The sequence below is a fragment of the Salvelinus fontinalis genome, chromosome 28 (genome assembly GCF_029448725.1).
Source record: "Salvelinus fontinalis isolate EN_2023a chromosome 28, ASM2944872v1, whole genome shotgun sequence".
Classification (NCBI taxonomy): domain Eukaryota; kingdom Metazoa; phylum Chordata; class Actinopteri; order Salmoniformes; family Salmonidae; genus Salvelinus; species Salvelinus fontinalis.
This window is the reverse complement of record NC_074692.1, coordinates 35,107,959-35,129,929: the sequence shown is the minus strand read 5'-3', so window position 1 is coordinate 35,129,929 and position 21,971 is coordinate 35,107,959. Positions and strand designations below refer to the sequence as shown.

The following is a 21,971-nucleotide window of genomic DNA, read 5'->3' as shown; positions in this document are numbered from 1 at the left end:
GCCGCTATAGAATATTGAGACGAGGAGGCCGCTATAGAATATTGAGACGAGGAGGCCGCTATAGAATATTGAGACGAGGAGGCCGCTATAGAATATTGAGACGAGGAGGCCGCTATAGAATATTGAGACGAGGAGGCCGCTATAGAATATTGAGACGAGGAGGCCGCTATAGAATATTGAGACGAGGAGGCCGCTATAGAATATTGAGACGAGGAGGCCGCTATAGAATATTGAGACGAGGAGGCCGCTATAGAATATTGAGACGAGGAGGCCGCTATAGAATATTGAGACGAGGAGGCCGCTATAGAATATTGAGACGAGGAGGCCGCTATAGAATATTGAGACGAGGAGGCCGCTATAGAATATTGAGACGAGGAGGCCGCTATAGAATATTGAGACGAGGAGGCCGCTATAGAATATTGAGACGAGGAGGCCGCTATAGAATATTGAGACGAGGAGGCCGCTATAGAATATTGAGACGAGGAGGCCGCTATAGAATATTGAGACGAGGAGGCCGCTATAGAATATTGAGACGAGGAGGCCGCTATAGAATATTGAGACGAGGAGGCCGCTATAGAATATTGAGACGAGGAGGCCGCTATAGAATATTGAGACGAGGAGGCCGCTATAGAATATTGAGACGAGGAGGCCGCTATAGAATATTGAGACGAGGAGGCCGCTATAGAATATTGAGACGAGGAGGCCGCTATAGAATATTGAGACGAGGAGGCCGCTATAGAATATTGAGACGAGGAGGCCGCTATAGAATATTGAGACGAGGAGGCCGCTATAGAATATTGAGACGAGGAGGCCGCTATAGAATATTGAGACGAGGAGGCCGCTATAGAATATTGAGACGAGGAGGCCGCTATAGAATATTGAGACGAGGAGGCCGCTATAGAATATTGAGACGAGGAGGCCGCTATAGAATATTGAGACGAGGAGGCCGCTATAGAATATTGAGACGAGGAGGCCGCTATAGAATATTGAGACGAGGAGGCCGCTATAGAATATTGAGACGAGGAGGCCGCTATAGAATATTGAGACGAGGAGGCCGCTATAGAATATTGAGACGAGGAGGCCGCTATAGAATATTGAGACGAGGAGGCCGCTATAGAATATTGAGACGAGGAGGCCGCTATAGAATATTGAGACGAGGAGGCCGCTATAGAATATTGAGACGAGGAGGCCGCTATAGAATATTGAGACGAGGAGGCCGCTATAGAATATTGAGTCGAGGAGGCCGCTATAGAATATTGAGACGAGGAGGCCGCTATAGAATATTGAGACGAGGAGGCCGCTATAGAATATTGAGACGAGGAGGCCGCTATAGAATATTGAGACGAGGAGGCCGCTATAGAATATTGAGACGAGGAGGCCGCTATAGAATATTGAGACGAGGAGGCCGCTATAGAATATTGAGACGAGGAGGCCGCTATAGAATATTGAGACGAGGAGGCCGCTATAGAATATTGAGACGAGGAGGCCGCTATAGAATATTGAGACGAGGAGGCCGCTATAGAATTTTGAGACGAGGAGGCCGCTATAGAATTTTGAGACGAGGAGGCCGCTATAGAATATTGAGACGAGGAGGCCGCTATAGAATATTGAGACGAGGAGGCCGCTATAGAATATTGAGACGAGGAGGCCGCTATAGAATATTGAGACGAGGAGGCCGCTATAGAATATTGAGACGAGGAGGCCGCTATAGAATATTGAGACGAGGAGGCCGCTATAGAATATTGAGACGAGGAGGCCGCTATAGAATATTGAGACGAGGAGGCCGCTATAGAATATTGAGACGAGGAGGCCGCTATAGAATATTGAGACGAGGAGGCCGCTATAGAATATTGAGACGAGGAGGCCGCTATAGAATATTGAGACGAGGAGGCCGCTATAGAATATTGAGACGAGGAGGCCGCTATAGAATATTGAGACGAGGAGGCCGCTATAGAATATTGAGACGAGGAGGCCCCTATAGAATATTGAGACGAGGAGGCCCCTATAGAATATTGAGACGAGGAGGCCCCTATAGAATATTGAGACGAGGAGGCCCCTATAGAATATTGAGACGAGGAGGCCCCTATAGAATATTGAGACGAGGGGGCCCCTATAGAATATTGAGACGAGGGGGCCCCTATAGAATATTGAGACGAGGGGGCCCCTATAGAATATTGAGACGAGGGGGCCCCTATAGAATATTGAGACGAGGGGGCCCCTATAGAATATTGAGACGAGGGGGCCCCTATAGAATATTGAGACGAGGGGGCCCCTATAGAATATTGAGACGAGGGGGCCCCTATAGAATATTGAGACGAGGGGGCCCCTATAGAATATTGAGACGAGGGGGCCCCTATAGAATATTGAGACGAGGGGGCCCCTATAGAATATTGAGACGAGGGGGCCCCTATAGAATATTGAGACGAGGGGGCCCCTATAGAATATTGAGACGAGGAGGCCCCTATAGAATATTGAGACGAGGGGGCCGCTATAGAATATTGAGACGAGGGGGCCGCTATAGAATATTGAGACGAGGGGGCCGCTATAGAATATTGAGACGAGGAGGCCGCTATAGACTTATTGAGAAGAGACGAGGAGGCCGCTTTAGACTTATTGAGAAGAGACGAGGAGGCCGCTTTAGACTTATTGAGAAGAGACGAGGAGGCCGCTTTAGACTTATTGAGAAGAGACGAGGAGGCCGCTTTAGACTTATTGAGAAGAGACGAGGAGGCCGCTTTAGACTTATTGAGAAGAGACGAGGAGGCCGCTTTAGACTTATTGAGAAGAGACGAGGAGGCCGCTTTAGACTTATTGAGAAGAGACGAGGAGGCCGCTTTAGACTTATTGAGAAGAGACGAGGAGGCCACTATAAAATGTTGAGACGAGGAGGCCACTATAGAATATTGAGAAGAGACGAGGAGGCCACTTTAGACTTAGTGAGAAGAGACGAGGAGGCCGCTGTAAAATGTTGAGACGAGGAGGCCGCTGTAGAATGTTGAGACGAGGAGGCCGCTGTAGAATGTTGAGACGAGGAGGCCGCTGTAGAATGTTGAGACGAGGAGGCCGCTGTAGAATATTGAGACGAGGAGGCCGCTGTAGAATATTGAGACGAGGAGGCCGCTGTAGAATATTGAGACGAGGAGGCCGCTGTAGAATATTGAGACGAGGAGGCCGCTGTAGAATATTGAGACGAGGAGGCCGCTGTAGAATATTGAGACGAGGAGGCCGCTGTAGAATATTGAGACGAGGAGGCCGCTGTAGAATATTGAGACGAGGAGGCCGCTGTAGAATATTGAGACGAGGAGGCCGCTGTAGAATATTGAGACGAGGAGGCCGCTGTAGAATATTGAGGTGCAGGGTAGGGGGTGTAGGTGGGGGTGGGGTGGGCGATATGGTCTAAAAACCATATATCGATTTTATTTATTTATTGTAAATCATGATTTACAATAAATATGTTTTACGTTTTCTCTAAATAAGCTTTTGTTGTACAATTTTAAAGGTAGAATACACAGCATTTTAAACAGTCAGCAATAATCTAATGAATTCAGGGCTTGTGATATTATATCTATGCTAAATATAAGCCTTCCACAATCATAAGACCCACTAATAATGTAATTATTTCATCAAAATAGTTTAACCTGCTTTTCTGTAGTAATTACTGATTTGGCTGTCAAGTCTGTCTATTACAATGCCATTTTTGTTACAAATGTAACCAGAACCATGCATAATACACATTCACTAATAATGAATAACTTGTTGAAGCAAGCGTTATAAACAATTAACACAGGTCTTATAAACAATCCCACAAGCCCACGTGCTGGTGAGTATCCAGCTCATCTTTATATGTCTAGTCTAGTCCATTTTAGATCTATTTGCTAGCTAACAAGGTAGAACAGTTGAATTATGACGACACCCTTCTGTCTGTCTCTGTTTGATCAGCATGCCAGCCTGTCCACTTTGTTCAGATGTAGAAATCAAGTTGCATACCTTATTTCTCAGAATGAGAACAAATTGCCAGTTTCTTATATAATTGTCTTTTATGCTTATTGCACATTTATAAAACAGACTAGACCGCTAGTATAACAGACTTTGTTTGGCAAAAATGCTCCTAGCGTTACGTAGTACTGCATTGCCGCACATGACAAACTGAGCATACATTTTCCACAATCCCTACTGTCGTAGTGTCTGCTCTGTATGCAATTTGCGGAGTTGAGACAGACAATATTTACTTCTCTACTACAGTAAAATAATGTCTCAATGTGTTTCGGTGTCCAAATTAACTACTCTGTTGGACCAAACCTCAAATGCAAATATCGAGTTGAAACCGCTTGTCAGAGAGGAAGAAGTGATCTCTCAGCTTTATTGTTGTGAGCGGCAGGGGGAGGGGCTTGGTGTGTGTCCGCGTGTGTGTAAACTGAGATTAAGCGGTGAAGCGAGAGATTTCACTCTTCCCCCAAATTTCTCCTGATTTCCCTCTTTTGGGACAACGACTCCCCATTGTTAGGGCGGAGCATCTCAACATTATATACAGATCTCTGGTGTAAATGGGAAGGTGCACAGCACAGAAAGCACGAAAGAGACAAAACCAAAAAAACAACATGCTGACATAAACGCTCATAAAAAATAAAAGATACAGGCATTTGGAATATCGCGCAAAAACATTCATATTAATTAATTCTATATCACTCAGCCCTAGACGGGAAGCAGTGTTCCTTCAGCTGGCACTGCATTAGGAGGCCAGAGCCTGCAGCTGGAGGCCAGAGCCTGAATTTAAGAAGTGACATCAATAAGGTTTCATAGGTTTCACCTGGATTCACCTGGTCGGTCTGTCGTGGAAAGAGTTCTTAATGTTTTGTATACTCAGTGTATAGGGAGTAGAAAATAACATGGCTATATACAGGGGGTACCATGGAGGGAGGGAGAGAGGGGAGAAGGGGGAGAGAGGGAGACATCGGGTCCAGAGCGGCCTGTACTAATTGATCCCTCTTACGAAAGGGGGAGGAGAACGGGGGAGAGAGGAGGAGAACGGGAGAGGAGAGGGAGAGGAGACTGGGAGACACCGTGTGTGTCACACTGTCAGTCAGCTGTGTATCAAAAGGCTAATACCAACTTTAATCTAACCTCCAGCTAGCCTCTGCACCACTCTGTGTAGAAGGACAGACACACAGACACACACACACAGAAACACACACACTGTTTTCCCATAAATCAGTTATGGCATTAGTCCCCAAACAGTCATTAGCCAGCGCCAGTAATCCAGGGATCGTTAGGCTCAGCTTGTTAGCCACCCACCCCACCCTCATCATGATGTTATCTACTCAGTGGGAGGGCCCATAGGTGGAATAATCCATTGAGCTACACTACATGGAGAAAAGTATGTGGACACCTGCTTGTCGAACATCTCATTATAAAATCATGGGCATTAATATGGAGTTGTTCCCCCCTTTGCTGTTATAACAGCTTCCACTTTTCTGGGAAGCCTTTCCACTAGATGGTGGAACATTGCTGTGGGGACTTGCTTCCATTCAGCCACAAGAGCATTAGTGAGGTCGGGCAGTGATGTTGGGCAATTAGGCCTGGCTCGCAGTCAGCGTTCCAGAAATTTGATGAATTGACTTGTTGGAAAGGTGGCATCCTATGACGGCGCACAATTGTCTGGGTTTGGCCGGGTTAGGCCGTCATTGTAAAAAATATATTTGTTCTTAACTGACTTGCCTAGTTAAATAAAGGTTCAATAAATCAATATAAATAAATGGCGGTGCCACGTTGAAAGTCACTGAGCTCTTCAGGAAGGCCATTCTACTGCCAATGTTTGTCTATGGCAATTGCATGGCTGTGTGCTCGATTTTATACACCTGTCAGCAACGGGTGTGGCTGAAAAAGATCAAGGACATCAACCACCTGAGCCACGGCCTGTTCACCCCGCTACCATCCAGAAGGCGAGGTCAGTACAGGTGCATCAAAGCTGGGACCAAGAGACAGAAGATATTTTTCAATCTTAAGGACATCAGACTGTTAAATAGCCATCATTTGCCAGCTACCACCCGGTTACGCAACCCTGCACCTTAGAGGCTGCTGCTCTATATATATGACTTGGAATCACTGGTCACTTTAAAAATGTGTAAATAATGTTTACATACTGCTTTACTCATCTCATATGTATATACTGTATTCTATTCTACTGTATTTTAGTCATTGCCACTCTGACATTGCTCAATCTAATATAACAGTTGAAGTCGGAAGTTTACATACACTTAGGTTGGAGTCATTAAAACTAGTTTTTCAACCACCACAAATTTCTTATTTACAAACTATAGTTTTGGCAAGTCGTTTAGGACATCTACTTTGTGCATGACACAAGTAATTTTTCCAACAATTGTTTACAGACAGATTATTTCACGTATAATTCACTGTAGCACAATTCCAGTGGGTCAGAAGTTTACATACACTAAGTTGACTGTGCCTTTTAAACAGCTTGGAAAATTCCAGAAAATTATGTCATGGCTTTAGAAGATTCTGATACGCTAATTGACATCATTTGAGTCAATTGGAGGTGTACCTGTTGATGTATTTCAAGGCCTACCTTCAAACTCAGTACCTCTGTGCTTGACATCATGGAAAAATCAAAATAAATCAACCAAGACCTCAGAATTTTTTTTTTACACCTCCACAAGTCTGGTTCATCCTTGGGAGCAATTTCCAAACGCCCGAAGGTACCACGTTCATCTGTACAAACAATAGTACGCAAGTATAAACACCATGGGACCACGCAGCCGTCATACCGCTCAGGAAGGAGACGTGTTCTGTCTCCTAGAGATTAATGTACTTTGGTGCAAAAAGTGCAAATCAATCCAAAACAACAGCAAAAGACATTGTGAAGATGCTGGAGGAAACAGGTACAAAAGTATCTATATCCACAGTAAAACATGTCCTATATCGACATAACCTGGAAGACTGCTCACCAAAGGCCAGCAGCATACCACCCTGCATACCACTACTGGCTTGCTTCTGAAGCTAAGCAGGGTTGGTCCTGGTCAGGCCCTGGATGGGAGACCAGATGCTGCTGGAAGTGGTGTTGGAGGGCCAGTAGGAGGCACTCTTTCCTCTGGTCTAAAAAAATATCCCAATGCCCCAGGGCAGTGATTGGGGACACTGCCCTGTGTAGGGTGCCGTCTTTCGGATGGGACGTTAAAACGGGTGTCCTGACTCTCTGAGGTCATTAAAGATCCCATGGCACTTATCGTAAGAGTAGGGGTGTTAACCCCGGTGTCCTGGCTAAATTCCCAATCTGGCCCTCAAACCATCATGGTCACCTAATAATCCCCACTTTACAATTGGCTCATTCATCCCCCCTCCTCTCCCCTGTAACTATTCCCCAGGTCGTTGCTGCAAATGAGAACGTGTTCTCAGTCAACTTACCTGGTAAAATAACGGTAAAATAAAAATAAATAAAAAGAAGAAGCCACTGCTCCAAAACCGCTGGAAAAAAAGCCAGACTACGGTTTGCAACTGCACATGGGGACAAAGACTGTACTTTTTGGAGAAATGTCCTCTGGTCTGATGAAACAAAAATAGAACTGTTTGGCCATAATGACCATCGTTATGTTTGGAGGAAAAAGGGAGAGGCTTGCAAGCCGAAGAACACCATCCCAACCGTGAAGCACGGGTGTGGCAGCATCATGTTGTGGGGGTGCTTTGCTGCAGGAGGGACTGGTGCACTTCACAAAATAGATGGCATCATGAGGTAGGACAATTATGTGGATATATTGAAGCAACATCTCAAGACGTCCGTCAGGAAGTTAAAGCTTGGTCGCAAATGTGTCTTCCAAATGGACAATGACCCCATGCATACCTCCAAAGTTGTGGCAAAATTGTTTAAGGACAACAAAGTCACGGTATTGGAGTGGCCATCACAAAGCTCTGACCTCAATCCTATAGAACATTTGTGGGCAGAACTGAAAAAGCGTGTGCAAGCAAAGAGGCCTACAAATCTGACTCAGTTACACCAGCTCTGTCAGGAGGAATGGGCCAAAATTCACCCACTTATTGTGAGAAGCTTGTGGGAGGCTACCCGAACCTTTTGACCCAAGTTAAACAATTTAAAGGCAATGCTACCAAATACTAATTGAGTGTATGTAAACTTCTGACCCACTTAGAATGTGATGAAAGAAATAAAAGCTGAAATAAATCATTCTCTGTACTGTTATTCTGTTATTTCACATTCTTAAAATAAAGTGGTGATCCTAACTGACCTAAAACAGGGATTTGGCTAAGGTGTATGTAAACGTCCGACTTCAACTGTGTGTGTGTATATATATTAATTCCATTATTTTACTTTTAGATTTGTGTGTATTGTTGTGAATAGTTTTTAGATACTACTGCACTGTTGAAGATAGAAACACAAGCATTTCGCTACACCCGCAATAACATCTGCTGAATTGTGTATGTGACCAATAACATCTGCTGAATTGTGTACCAATAACATTTGATTTGAAGTAACAGAATCCACTAATTTGAAGGCGTGTACTTTTGGCCATGTAGTGTATGTTTAGGGGGGTTGGAGAGCACTGACATGTGGAGCCTGTCAACAATTGAATGTTAGGTGGATGGAGCCTGTCAACAATAGAATGTTAGGTGGATGGAGCCTGTCAACAATAGAATGTTAGGTGGATGGAGCCTGTCAACAATAGAATGTTATGTGGTGGATGGAGCCTGTCAACAATAGAATGTTAGGTGGATGGAGCCTGTCAACACTAGAATGTTAGGAGGTGGATGGAGCCTGTCAACAATAGAATGTTAGGTGGATGGAGCCTGTCAACAATAGAATGTTAGGTGGATGGAGCCTGTCAACAATAGAATGTTAGGAGGTAGATGGAGCCTGCCAACAATAGAATGTTAGGTGGATGGAGCCTGTCAACAATTGAATGTTAGGTGGATGGAGCCTGTCAACAATAGAATGTTAGGTGGATGGAGCCTGTCAACAATAGAATGTTATGTGGTGGATGGAGCCTGTCAACAATAGAATGTTAGGTGGATGGAGCCTGTCAACAATAGAATGTTAGGAGGTAGATGGAGCCTGCCAACAATATAATGTTAGGTGGATGGAGCCTGCCAACAATAGAATGTTAGGTGGGTGGAGCCTGTCAACAATAGAATGTTAGGAGGTAGATGGAGCCTGCCAACAATAGAATGTTAGGAGGTGGATGGAGCCTGTCAACAATAGAATGTTAGGAGGTGGATGGAGCCTGTCAACAATAGAATGTTAGGAGGTGGATGGAGCCTGTCAACAATAGAATGTTAGGAGGTGGATGGAGCCTGTCAACAATAGAATGTTAGGAAGTGGATGGAGCCTGTCAACAATAGAATGTTAGGAGGTGGATGGAGCCTGTCAACAATAGAATGTTAGGAAGTGGATGGAGCCTGTCAACAATAGAATGTTAGGTGGATGGAGCCTGTCAACAATAGAATGTTAGGAGGTAGATGGAGCCTGTCAACAATAGAATGTTAGGAGGTAGATGGAGCCTGTCAACAATAGAATGTTAGGTGGATGGAGCCTGTCAACAATAGAATGTTATGTGGTGGATGGAGCCTGCCAACAATAGAATGTTCTGTGGTGGATGGAGCCTGTCAACAATAGAATGTTAGGAGGTGGATGGAGCCTGCCAACAATAGAATGTTAGGTGGATGGAGCCTGCCAACAATAGAATGTTAGGTGGATGGAGGCTGTCAACAATAGAATTTTAGGAGGTAGATGGAGCCTGTCAACAATAGAATGTTAGGAAGTGGATGGAGCCTGTCAACAATAGAATATTAGGAGGTGGATAGAGCCTGTCGACAATAGAATGTTAGGTGGATGGAGCCTGTCAACAATAGAATGTTAGGTGGATGGAGCCTGTCAACAATAGAATGTTAGGAGGTAGATGGAGCCTGTCAACAATAGAATGTTAGGAGGTGGATGGAGCCTGTCAACAATAGAGTGTTAGGATGTGGATGGAGCCTGTCAACAATAGAGTGTTAGGAGGTGGATGGAGCCTGTCAACAATAGAATGTTAGGAGGTGGATGGAGCCTGCCAACAATAGAGTGTTAGGTGGATGGAGCCTGCCAACAATAGAATGTTATGTGGTGGATGGAGCCTGTCAACGATGCAGAAATGTTTTTGGTACCTTTCCCCAGATCTCTGCCTCGACAAAATCCTGTCTCGGAGCTCTACAGACAATTCCTTCGACCTCATGGCTTGGTTTTTGCTCTGACATACACTGTCAACTGTGGGACCTTTCCAAATAATGTCCAATCAATTGAATTCACCACAGGTGGACTCCTAATTAAGTTGTAGAAACATCTCAAGGATGATCAATGAAAACAGAATGCACCTGAGCTCCATTTAGAGTCTCCTAGCAAAGTGTCGGAAAAAACAAAAAAATTCTGTATTTGTTTTTTATTACATTTGCAAAAATGTCATAATGGGGTGTATGAGGAAATTGTTTTATTTAAACTGTTTTAGAATAAGGCTGTAACGTAACAAAAGGTAGAAAGAGTTGAGGGGTCTGAATAGTTTCCGAAGGCGTTGTGGTCATGAATGAATGATTTGGTTGTTTTTGGAAATGTGTGTTTGTGTGTGTGTGTGGGGGGGGGATTTGTTAATAGCATAGGCGTGGGAGCAGAGTCATGAGAAACAGGACCATTCTCTTCCAGATAATCTCCCTCCGCCCCAATCTCCATTCCACCGTTATTACAGCTACGTGTGTGTGTTTGTGGTGTGTGTGTGTGTGTGTGTGTGTGTGTGTGTGTGTGTGTGTGTGTGTGTGTGTGTGTGTGTGTGTGTGTGTGTGTGTGTGTGTGTGTGTGTGTGTGTGTGTGTGTGTGTGTGTGTGTGTGTGTGTGTGTGTGTGTGTGTGTGTGTGTGTGTGTGTGTGTGTGTGTGTGACTGTGTCCTTCCTGTTACACACCATTACGTAGGTCTATTTTTGGTTGGTTGTTTGTTCGTGTCTGCTCCCAGACGTCAGTCGATTCTGTTTCCAGAATATTGTCATCAGCGATCAAATATTTGCCCTTTGGTGTGAGGGAGGGAGGGAGAGAGGGGAGGGAGGGAGAGAGGGGAGGGAGGGAGAGAGGGGAGGGAGGGAGAGAGGGGAGGGAGGGAGAGAAGAGAAAGGTGGGGAGGGAATAAGGGAGGGAGGGAGGAAGGTGGGGAGGGAGGAGAGACGGAGGAAGGTGGGGAGGGAGGTGGGGAGGGAGGAGAGACGGAGGAAGGTGGGAGGGAGGGAGGAAGGGAGGAAGGTGGGAGGGAGGGGAGGGAGGGAGGAGAGAAAGGTGGGGAGGGAATAAGGGAGGGAGGGAGGAAGGTGGGGAGGGTGGATAGGGAGGAAGGTAGGGAGGGAGGGAGAGAGGGGAGGGAGAGAGGGGAGGGAGGGAGAGAAGAGAAAGGTGGGGAGGGAATAAGGGAGGGAGGGAGGAAGGTGGGGAGGGAGGAAGGTGGGGAGGGAGGAGAGACGGAGGAAGGTGGGGAGGGAGGTGGGGAGGGAGGAGAGACGGAGGAAGGTGGGAGGGAGGGAGGAAGGGAGGAAGGTAGGTGAGTGGGGAGGGAGGGAGGAGAGAAAGGTGGGGAGGGAATAAGGGAGGGAGGGAGGGAGGAAGGTGGGGAGGATAGGGAGGAAGGTAGGGAGGGAGGGTGGATAGGGAGGAAGGTAGGGAGGGAGGGTGGATAGGGAGGAAGGTAGGGAGGGAGGAAGGTAGGGAGGGAGGAAGGTAGGGAGGGAGGGAGGAAGGTGGGGAGGAGAGACGGAGGAAGGTGGGGAGGAAGGGAGGAAGGTAGGGAGAGAGGGTGGATAGGGAGGAAGGTAGGGTGGATAGGGAGGAAGGTAGGGAGGGAGGGTGGATAGGGAGGAAGGTAGGGAGGATAGGGAGGAAGGTAGGGAGGGAGGGTGGATAGGGAGGAAGGTAGGGAGGATAGGGAGGAAGGTAGGGAGGGAGGGTGGATAGGGAGGAAGGTAGGGAGGGAGGGTGGATAGGGAGGAAGGTAGGGTGGATAGGGAGGAAGGTAGGGAGGGAGGGTGGATAGGGAGGAAGGTAGGGTGGATAGGGAGGAAGGTAGGGAGGGAGGGTGGATAGGGAGGAAGGTAGGGAGGGAGGGAGGAAGGTGGGGAGGGAGGGTGGATAGGGAGGAAGGTAGGGAGGGAGGGTGGATAGGGAGGAAGGTAGGGTGGATAGGGAGGAAGGTAGGGAGGGAGGGTGGATAGGGAGGAAGGTAGGGAGGGAGGGAGGAAGGTAGGGAGGGAGGGTGGATAGGGAGGAAGGTAGGGTGGATAGGGAGGAAGGTAGGGAGGGAGGGTGGATAGGTAGGGAGGGAGGGAGGAAGGTAGGGAGGGAGGGTGGATAGGGAGGAAGGTAGGGTGGATAGGGAGGAAGGTAGGGAGGGAGGGTGGATAGGGAGGAAGGTAGGGAGGGAGGGAGGAAGGTGGGGAGGAGAGACGGAGGAAGGTGGGGAGGAAGGGAGGAAGGTGGGTGGGGAGGGAGGGAGGGAGGCATGGAGGGAGGGAGGTGGTAGTAAGGAGGCATGGAGGGAAGGAGGGAGGCATGGAGGAGGGAGGTGGTAGTAAGGAGGCATGGAGGGAAGGAGGGAGGCATGGAGGGAGGGAGGTGGTAGTAAGGAGGCATGGAGGGAAGGAGGGAGGCATGGAGGAGGGAGGTGGTAGTAAGGAGGCATGGAGGGAAGGAGGGAGGCATGGAGGGAGGGAGGTGGTAGTAAGGAGGCATGGAGGGAAGGAGGGAGGCATGGAGGAGGGAGGTGGTAGTAGATTGTGTGTGTACTGGAGTTTTGCTGCTCCTCTGTAGCTGGCCACTCTCATCACATGATGTGCAACCGTATGCAAACTACTGGCAGCCCTATTCAGTAGTCAGCCATTATTTCATAAAGCCTTTTTATCACACCACATGCAGGCAGGCACGTGCCTGGTGAGACCGGTCCGACAGGGACTGAGAATTTCAATCGGTTATGAAGGCAGAACGTTTTGAGACACACCCAGCTGTATGCAAAGTACAGGCAGCCCCGTTCAGTAATATGTCAGCCATTATTTCAAATAGGCTATGATTTTATCACACACACACACACACACACACACACACACACACACACACACACACACACACACACACACACACACACACACACACACACACACACACACACACACACACACACACACACACACACACACACACACACACACACACACACACTGGGGGTCATGCAAGTTCGTCCTGTCAACAGATACACCAGCTGTAATCTAGATAACCTCTGCTCCTGGAGATCATAGACCGTGCAGCACTAACACAAATAATCAAGTAATCATGGTCCGAGATTCACCCACACTGCAGGGCTTCTTGGACCGGAGTTGCCGGTCCCTGCTCTAGAGGTTCATCAAGTTCTAGTAGACAGTGGAACACAGAGAACTCTCCTCTCAGGAGGGGTCAGTTAGGGTTCTCTCACTGTTGATGATTCATTCATAAACACCTGAACTCTGACCCCGACCTACCTAGACCCATGTGGTTAAATGAACACACACTACAAGCACTGCCTTCTGTTCAACGGCTAATGGTCAAGTCATATTCTGGTTGACCCCAATGTGTAACCCGTTCTGCCTGATGTTCCTGTGTGACCTGATCATAATGTTCAACTAAACATATCGATTGAGGCTAAATTTATTATGGTGTTCCCAGCTATCATTAAATGTCTCGTAATGTGCTGTGTGTATTGTATTGCACTGTAAACCACACTTGGGTTCAAATACTATTTAAAAATATTTTAAATAGTTTGAGCCAGATGGGCAGAGTTTGCAGTTTTGGGACCATTCTGTTGATTCATTAAGCCAGACAAGCTCAATCAAGCACAGATAATGTATTGAAATGATTTCGAACATATTTGAACCCAGGACTGGTGTAAGGTGTGTGTGTGTGTGTGTGTGTGTGTGTGTCAGTATTGTGAAGCTGATGGATGGTCATGTAGAGCAGGTCAGACTAGAATAGCGCCTAGCTTTTCACCCCTCCTGTCTGGTTCTGTTCTCTCTCTGACCTCCCCTACTTTAAACATACCACGGATGGTGTGGAGGTGTGTGAACACGTGTCCTTTGTATACTCTGATGGTCTATTCAAGGGCTGTATGTCCTTTACAGAGCTGAGCTGGGTCAGTGTGGCTGAGGAGGTTTCTGTTCTGACAGAGAGCTGAGCTGGGTCAGTGGCTGAGGAGGTTTCTGTTCTGACAGAGAGCTGAGCTGGGTCAGTGTGGCTGAGGAGGTTTCTGTTCTGACAGAGAGCTGAGCTGGGTCAGTGTGGCTGAGGAGGTTTCTGTTCTGACAGAGCTGAGCTGGGTCAGTGGCTGAGGAGGTTTCTGTTCTGACAGAGAGCTGAGCTGGGTCAGAGTGGCTGAGGAGGTTTCTGTTCTGACAGAGAGCTGAGTTGGGTCAGTGTGGCTGAGGAGGTTTCTGTTCTGACAGAGAGCTGAGCTGGGTCAGAGTGGCTGAGGAGGTTTCTGTTCTGACAGAGAGCTGAGCTGGGTCAGAGTGGCTGAGGAGGTTTCTGTTCTGACAGAGCTGAGCTGGGTCAGTGTGGCTGAGGAGGTTTCTGTTCTGACAGAGAGCTGAGCTGGGTCATTGGCTGAGGAGGTTTCTGTTCTGACAGAGAGCTGAGGTGTGTCAGTGTGGCTGAGGAGGTTTCTGTTCTGACAGAGAGCTGAGGTGGGTCAGTGGCTGAGGAGGTTTCTGTTCTGACAGAGAGCTGAGCTGGGTCAGTGTGGCTGAGGAGGTTTCTGTTCTGACAGAGAGCTGAGTTGGGTCAGTGTGGCTGAGGAGGTTTCTGTTCTGACAGAGCTGAGCTGGGTCAGTGTGGCTGAGGAGGTTTCTGTTCTGACAGAGAGCTGAGCTGGGTCAGTGTGGCTGAGGAGGTTTCTGTTCTGACAGAGCTGAGCTGGGTCAGTGTGGCTGAGGAGGTTTCTGTTCTGACAGAGAGCTGAGCTGGGTCAGTGTGGCTGAGGAGGTTTCTGTTCTGACAGAGAGCTGAGCTGGGTCAGTGTGGCTGAGGAGGTTTCTGTTCTGACAGAGAACCAGGAAGGAGATGTAGGTGACATGTACAGGATATCTCTCATTCTTTTTCACCCTCTCTGTCCTCCCCTTCTCCCTGCACCTCACACTCACTCACTCCCCACTCTCTTCATCTCTCTCCTCCACCTTTACTGTCATATCCACCTTTACCGTCATCTCCACCTTTACTGTCATCTCCACCTTTACTGTCATCTCCACCTTTACTGTCATCTCCACCTTTACTGTCATCTCCACCTTTACCGTCATCTCCACCTTTACTGTCATCTCCACCTTTACTGTCATCTCCACCTTTACCGTCATACTCACGCACAGCACAGCACATGTGGCTAATCAGCTCACTCACTGAGCTTGCCTGCAGGACTGTGGTTTTCTCTTTGCATATGTATTCGAGGTTGACCTCTAATATGTATATGCTCTTTTATTGCTGGGAAGGAAATAAATGGCTGACAGAAGTTAAATCTGTCATTCTAATCCTAATTCTGAATCCCTCTCTTCTCCTGTCTCTTTCCATCCCCTCCTCCACCTTACCTCTCTTCTCCTGTCTCTTTCCATCCCCTCCTCCACCTTCCCTCTCTTCTCCTGTCTCTTTCCATCCCCTCCTCCACCTTCCCTCTCTTCTCCTGTCTCTTTCCATTCCCTCCTCCACCTTACCTCTCTTCTCCTGTCTCTTTCCATCCCCTCCTCCACCTTCCCTCTCTTCTCCTGTCTCTTTCCATCCCCTCCTCCACCTTCCCTCTCTTCTCCTGTCTCTTTCCATTCCCTCCTCCACCTTCCCTCTCTTCTCCTGTCTCTTTCCATCCCCTCCTCCACCTTCCCTCTCTTCTCCTGTCTCTTTCCATTCCCTCCTCCACCTTCCCTCTCTTCTCCTGTCTCTTTCCATCCCCTCCTCAACCTTCCCTCTCTTCTCCTGTCTCTTTCCCTCCCCTCCTCCACCTTCCCTCTCTCCTTCTCTCTCCTTCCCTCTCTTCTTCTCCTCTCTTCTTCTCTCTCTTTCGGTCTCTTCTTCTCTCACCTTCCCTCTCTGCTCCTCTCCTTCCCTCCCACTGTTTAGATTCCAGGGTCAGTGTTGAATATGAGTGGGGGGGATTAACTGTGCTGTGTTGCTGCAGTTCACACATTCCTCAGCCACTCACCCCCCCCCACAGCACCCTACCCTGCCAGCTCTGTAACAACACTATAGAGGCCTCCTCACCCTGTCTGTCTCTGTCCATCTATCTCTCTCTGTCTCTATTCCGGCCATCTCTCTGTGACGACACATTCAAAGAGGTCTCCTTTACCCCTCACTGGCCCTGTCCTGTGTGGCCATCTCTCTGTGACGACACATTCAAAGAGGTCTCCTTTACCCCTCACTGGCCCTGTCCTGTGTGGCCATCTCTCTGTGACGACACATTCAAAGAAGTCTCCTTTACCCCTCACTGGCCCTGTCTTGTGTGGCCATCTCTCTGTGACGACACATTCAAAGAAGTCTCCTTACGCCCTCAATCTCCTTGTCCCGTCCAGCCAGCTCTGTGACGACATATTCAGAGAGGTCTGGGATTGTTCTTTGTCCCTAATCCATTGTCTGGGTTTCCCTGTGTGTCGCTCAGGGTCGGGTGGAGGTGGAAGCCGGGAACGAGAACATGAAGTTTGAGACGGGACCCTTCTCCTACTACGGAGTCATGGCCCTCAGTGCTCCCACGTTAGGTGAGTCCTCTCTCTCTCCTCCGTTACTCTGTTTCTCTTCTATCTCTAACTCTGTTCTCTCTCCTCCGTTACTGTCTGTCTCTCTTCTATCTCTAACTCTGTTCTCTCTCCTCCGTTACTCTGTTTCTCTTCTATCTCTAACTCTGTTCTCTCTCCTCCGTTACTGTCTGTTTCTCTTCTATCTCTAACTCTGTTCTCTCTCCTCCGTTACTGTCTGTCTCTCTTCTATCTCTAACTCTGTTCTCTCTCTCCTCCGTTACTCTGTTTCTCTTCTATCTCTAACTCTGTTCTCTCTCCTCCGTTACTGTCTGTCTCTCTTCTATCTCTAACTCTGTTCTCTCTCTCCTCCGTTACTGTCTGTCTGTCTCTCTTCTATCTCTAACTCTGTTCTGTCTCTCCTCCGTTACTGTCTGTCTCTCTTCTATCTCTAACTCTGTTCTGTCTCTCCTCCGTTACTGTCTGTCTCTCTTCTATCTCTAACTCTGTTCTGTCTCTCCTCCGTTACTGTCTGTCTCTCTTCTATCTCTAACTCTGTTCTCTCTCTCCTCCGTTACTGTCTGTCTGTCTCTCTTCTATCTCTAACTCTGTTCTGTCTCTCCTCCGTTACTGTCTGTCTCTCTTCTATCTCTAACTCTGTTCTCTCTCTCCTCCGTTACTGTCTGTCTGTCTCTCTTCTATCTCTAACTCTGCTCTCTCTCTCCTCCGTTACTGTCTGTCTCTCTTCTATCTCAAACTCTGCTCTCTCTCTCCTCCGTTACTCTGTCTGTCTCTCTTCTATCTCTAACTCTGTTCTGTCTCTCCTCCGTTACTGTCTGTTTCTCTTCTATCTCTAACTCTGTTCTCTCTCTCCTCCGTTACTGTCTGTCTCTCTTCTATCTCTAACTCTGTTCTCTCTCTCCTCCGTTACTGTCTGTCTGTCTCTCTTCTATCTCTAACTCTGCTCTCTCTCTCCTCCGTTACTGTCTGTCTCTCTTCTATCTCAAACTCTGCTCTCTCTCTCCTCCGTTACTCTCTGTCTCTCTTCTATCTCAAACTCTGCTCTCTCTCTCCTCCGTTACTGTCTGTCTCTCTTCTATCTCAAACTCTGCTCTCTCTCTCCTCCGTTACTGTCTGTCTCTCTTCTATCTCAAACTCTGCTCTCTCTCTCCTCCGTTACTCTCTGTCTCTCTTCTATCTCAAACTCTGCTCTCTCTCTCCTCCGTTACTGTCTGTCTCTCTTCTATCTCAAACTCTGCTCTCTCTCTCCTCCGTTACTGTCTGTCTCTCTTCTATCTCAAACTCTGCTCTCTCTCTCCTTCACTCCAGTAGCATTTTACTCCCTTGGTTTCAGTGGCTTTCTGTTGTCATGGCTGTTGATGATTGCCAAACTTCAGTGGGTAATGTGGTGACAGTTTTGAGACGTCTCACTGCTAACATCTAGTGGCCAGGAGATAGATTGACGATGCAGATGTGGCCAGAGATAAACACTGATTATACAAAACATTAGGAACACCTGCTTTTTCCATGGCATAGACTGAACAGGTGAATCCAGGTGAAAGCTATGATCCTTTATTCATGTCACTTTGTTAAATCCACTTCGATCAGTGTAGTTGAAGATGAATCGCATTAGTGGAAATGAAAACTGCCCTCAGAGCAGTCTGTGTTGCTGCCATGCTGTGTTGTCATGTGTTGCTGCCATGCTGTGTTGTCATGTGTTGCTGCCATGTTGTTGTCATGTGGTGTTGCTGCCATGTTGTTGTCATGTGTTGATGCCATGCTGTGTTGTCATGTGTTGCTGCCATGCTGTGTTGTCATGTGTTGATGCCATGCTGTGTTGTCATGTGTTGATGCCATGCTGTGTTGTCATGTGTTGATGCCATGCTGTGTTGTCATGTGTTGATGCCATGCTGTGTTGTCATGTGTTGATGCCATGCTGTGTTGTCATGTGTTGCTGCCATGTTGTTGTCATGTGTTGATGCCATGCTGTGTTGTCATGTGTTGCTGCCATGTTGTTGTCATGTGGTGTTGCTGCCATGTTGTGTTGTCATGTGTTGCTGCCATGCTGTGTTGTCATGTGTTGATGCCATGCTGTGTTGTCATGTGTTGCTGCCATGTTGTTGTCATGTGGTGTTGCTGCCATGTTGTTGTCATGTGTTGATGCCATGCTGTGTTGTCATGTGTTGCTGCCATGTTGTTGTCATGTGTTGATGCCATGCTGTGTTGTCATGTGTTGCTGCCATGTTGTTGTCATGTGGTGTTGCTGCCATGTTGTTGTCATGTGTTGATGCCATGTTGTGTTGTCATGTGTTGCTGCCTTGCTGTGTTGTTATCTTAGGTCTCTCTTTATGTAGTGTTGTGGTGTCTCTCTTGTCGTGATGTGTGTTTTGTCCTATATTAATATTTTTATTTTTAATCCCAGCCCCAGTTCCGGCAGGAGGCCTTTTGCCTTTTTGTAGGCCGTCATTGTAAATAAGAATTTGTTCTTAACTGACTTGCCTAGTTAAATAAAGGTTAAATAATGACATTAAAAAACTCAGTCTCGCTGATTGGTCAGTTCACAGCACTGCTAAACCCTCATTTCTGATTTCAAGGGGAGGAGACAGATTAAAGAAGGATTTTTAAGCATTGAGGCAATTGAAACATGGATTGTGTGTTTGTGCCATTCAGAGGGTGAATGGGCAAGACAACAGATGAAGTGATCAGTGTAGTAGTCAGTAGTTGGTACGTGTAGTAGTCAGTAGTTGGTACGTGTAGTTGTCAGTAGTTGATCAGTGTAGTAGTCAGTAGTTGGTCAGTAGTTGGTCAGTGTAGTTGTCAGTAGTTGGTCAGTAGTTGGTCAGTGTAGTTGTCAGTAGTTGGTACGTGTAGTAGTCAGTAGTTGATCAGTGTAGTTGTCAGTAGTTGGTACGTGTAGTTGTCAGTAGTTGGTCAGTAGTTGGTCAGTGTAGTTGTCAGTAGTTGGTACGTGTAGTTGTCAGTAGTTGATCAGTGTAGTAGTCAGTAGTTGATCAGTGTAGTAGTCAGTAGTTGATCAGTGTAGTAGTCAGTAGTTGATCAGTGTAGTAGTCAGTGGTTGATCAGTGTAGTAGTCTGTAGGTGATCAGTGTAGTTGTCAGTAGTTGATCAGTGTAGTTGATCAGTGTAGTTGTCAGTAGTTGATCAGTGTAGTTGTCAGTAGTTGATCAGTGTAGTAGTCAGTGGTTGATCAGTGTAGTAGTCTGTAGGTGATCAGTGTAGTAGTCAGTGGTTGATCAGTGTAGTAGTCTGTAGGTGATCAGTGTAGTAGTCTGTAGGTGATCAGTGTAGTAGTCAGTAGTTGATTAGTGTAGTTGATCAGTGTAGTTGTCAGTAGTTCAGTGTGGTAGTTGATCAGTGTAGTTGTCAGTAGGTGATCAGTGTAGTAGTCAGTAGGTGATCAGTGTAGTAGTCAGTAGGTGATCAGTGTAGTAGTCTGTAGGTGATCAGTGTAGTAGTCAGTAGTTGATTAGTGTAGTTGATCAGTGTAGTTGTCAGTAGTTCAGTGTGGTAGTTGATCAGTGTAGTTGTCAGTAGGTGATCAGTGTAGTAGTCAGTAGGTGATCAGTGTAGTAGTCAGTAGGTGATCAGTGTAGTAGTCAGTAGGTGATCAGTGTAGTAGTCAGTAGGTGATCAGTGTAGTTGTCAGTAGGTGATCAGTGTAGTAGTCAGTAGGTGATCAGTGTAGTAGTCAGTAGGTGATCAGTGTAGTAGTCAGTAGGTGATCAGTGTAGTAGTCAGTAGTTGATCAGTGTAGTAGTCAGTAGGTGATCAGTGTAGTAGTCAGTAGGTGATCAGTGTAGTAGTCAGTAGTTGATCAGTGTAGTAGTCAGTAGGTGATCAGTGTAGTTGTCAGTAGTTGATCAGTGTAGTAGTCAGTAGGTGATCAGTGTAGTTGTCAGTAGTTGATCAGTGTAGTTGTCAGTAGGTGATCAGTGTAGTAGTCAGTAGGTGATCAGTGTAGTTGTCAGTGGTTGATCAGTGTAGTAGTCAGTAGTTGATCAGTGTAGTAGTCAGTAGTTGATTAGTGTAGTTGATCAGTGTAGTTGTCAGTAGTTCAGTGTGGTAGTTGATCAGTGTAGTTGTCAGTAGGTGATCAGTGTAGTTGTCAGTAGGTGATCAGTGTAGTAGTCAGTAGGTGATCAGTGTAGTTGTCAGTGGTTGATCAGTGTAGTAGTCAGTAGTTGATCAGTGTAGTAGTCAGTAGTTGATCAGTGTAGTAGTCTGTAGTTGATCAGTAGTTGATCAGTGTAGTAGTCAGTAGTTGATCAGTGTAGTAGTCTGTAGTTGATCAGTAGTTGATCAGTGTAGTAGTCAGTAGTTGGTATGTGTAGTTGTCAGTGGTTGGTCAGTGTAGTTGTCAGTAGTTGATTAGTGTAGTTGATCAGTGTAGTTGTCAGTGGTTGATCAGTGTAGTTGTCAGTAGTTGATCAGTGTAGTAGTCAGTAGGTGATCAGTGTAGTAGTCAGTAGGTGATCAGTGTAGTAGTCTGTAGGTGATCAGTGTAGTAGTCAGTAGGTGATCAGTGTAGTTGTCAGTAGTTGATCAGTGTAGTAGTCAGTAGTTGATCAGTGTAGTAGTCAGTAGTTGATCAGTGTAGTAGTCTGTAGTTGATCAGTAGTTGATCAGTGTAGTTGTCAGTGGTTGATCAGTGTAGTAGTCAGTAGTAGTCAGTAGTTGATCAGTGGTTGATCAGTGTAGTTGTCTGTAGTTGATCAGTGTAGTAGTCAGTAGGTGATCAGTGGTTGATCAGTGTAGTTGTCAGTAGTTGATCAGTGTAGTAGTCAGTAGTTGATCAGTGTAGTAGTCAGTAGTTGATCAGTGTAGTTGATCGGCGTAGTTGTCAGTAGTTCAGAGTGGTAGTTGATCAGTGTAGTTGTCAGTAGGTGATTAGTGTAGTTGTCAGTAGTTGATCAGTGTAGTAGTCAGTAGTTGATCAGTGTAGTTGTCAGTAGTTGATCAGTGTAGTTGTCAGTAGTTGATCGGCGTAGTTGTCAGTAGTTCAGAGTGGTAGTTGATCAGTGTAGTTGTCAGTTCTTATTTTCAGTAGCGTGAATCAGTCTCACAAAACAAAACAGGGTAAAAGGCCATGAATTCCTGATGCATAATTATACTACAACTCTGTCTTCGGTAGCCTGAAATCCAGACCTGTTTTGTGCTAACATTCCACTCCTCGCACTCCGTGTCAAGGAGTGGAATAT

At 46.7% G+C, this 21,971-nt stretch overlaps 1 protein-coding gene across 2 annotated transcripts in view; it reads left to right on the top strand.

Annotated features, from left to right (window-relative positions):
* LOC129826636 (metal transporter CNNM4-like) overlaps nucleotides 1-21,971 on the top strand; it is a 68,347-nt gene that overhangs the window by 32,479 nt on the left and 13,897 nt on the right. For both annotated transcript variants that reach the window (XM_055887575.1, XM_055887574.1), the window contains exon 5: nucleotides 16,680-16,776. In XM_055887575.1, the coding sequence (XP_055743550.1) occupies nucleotides 16,680-16,776 (97 nt within the window). The remainder of the gene's footprint in view (nucleotides 1-16,679; nucleotides 16,777-21,971) is intronic.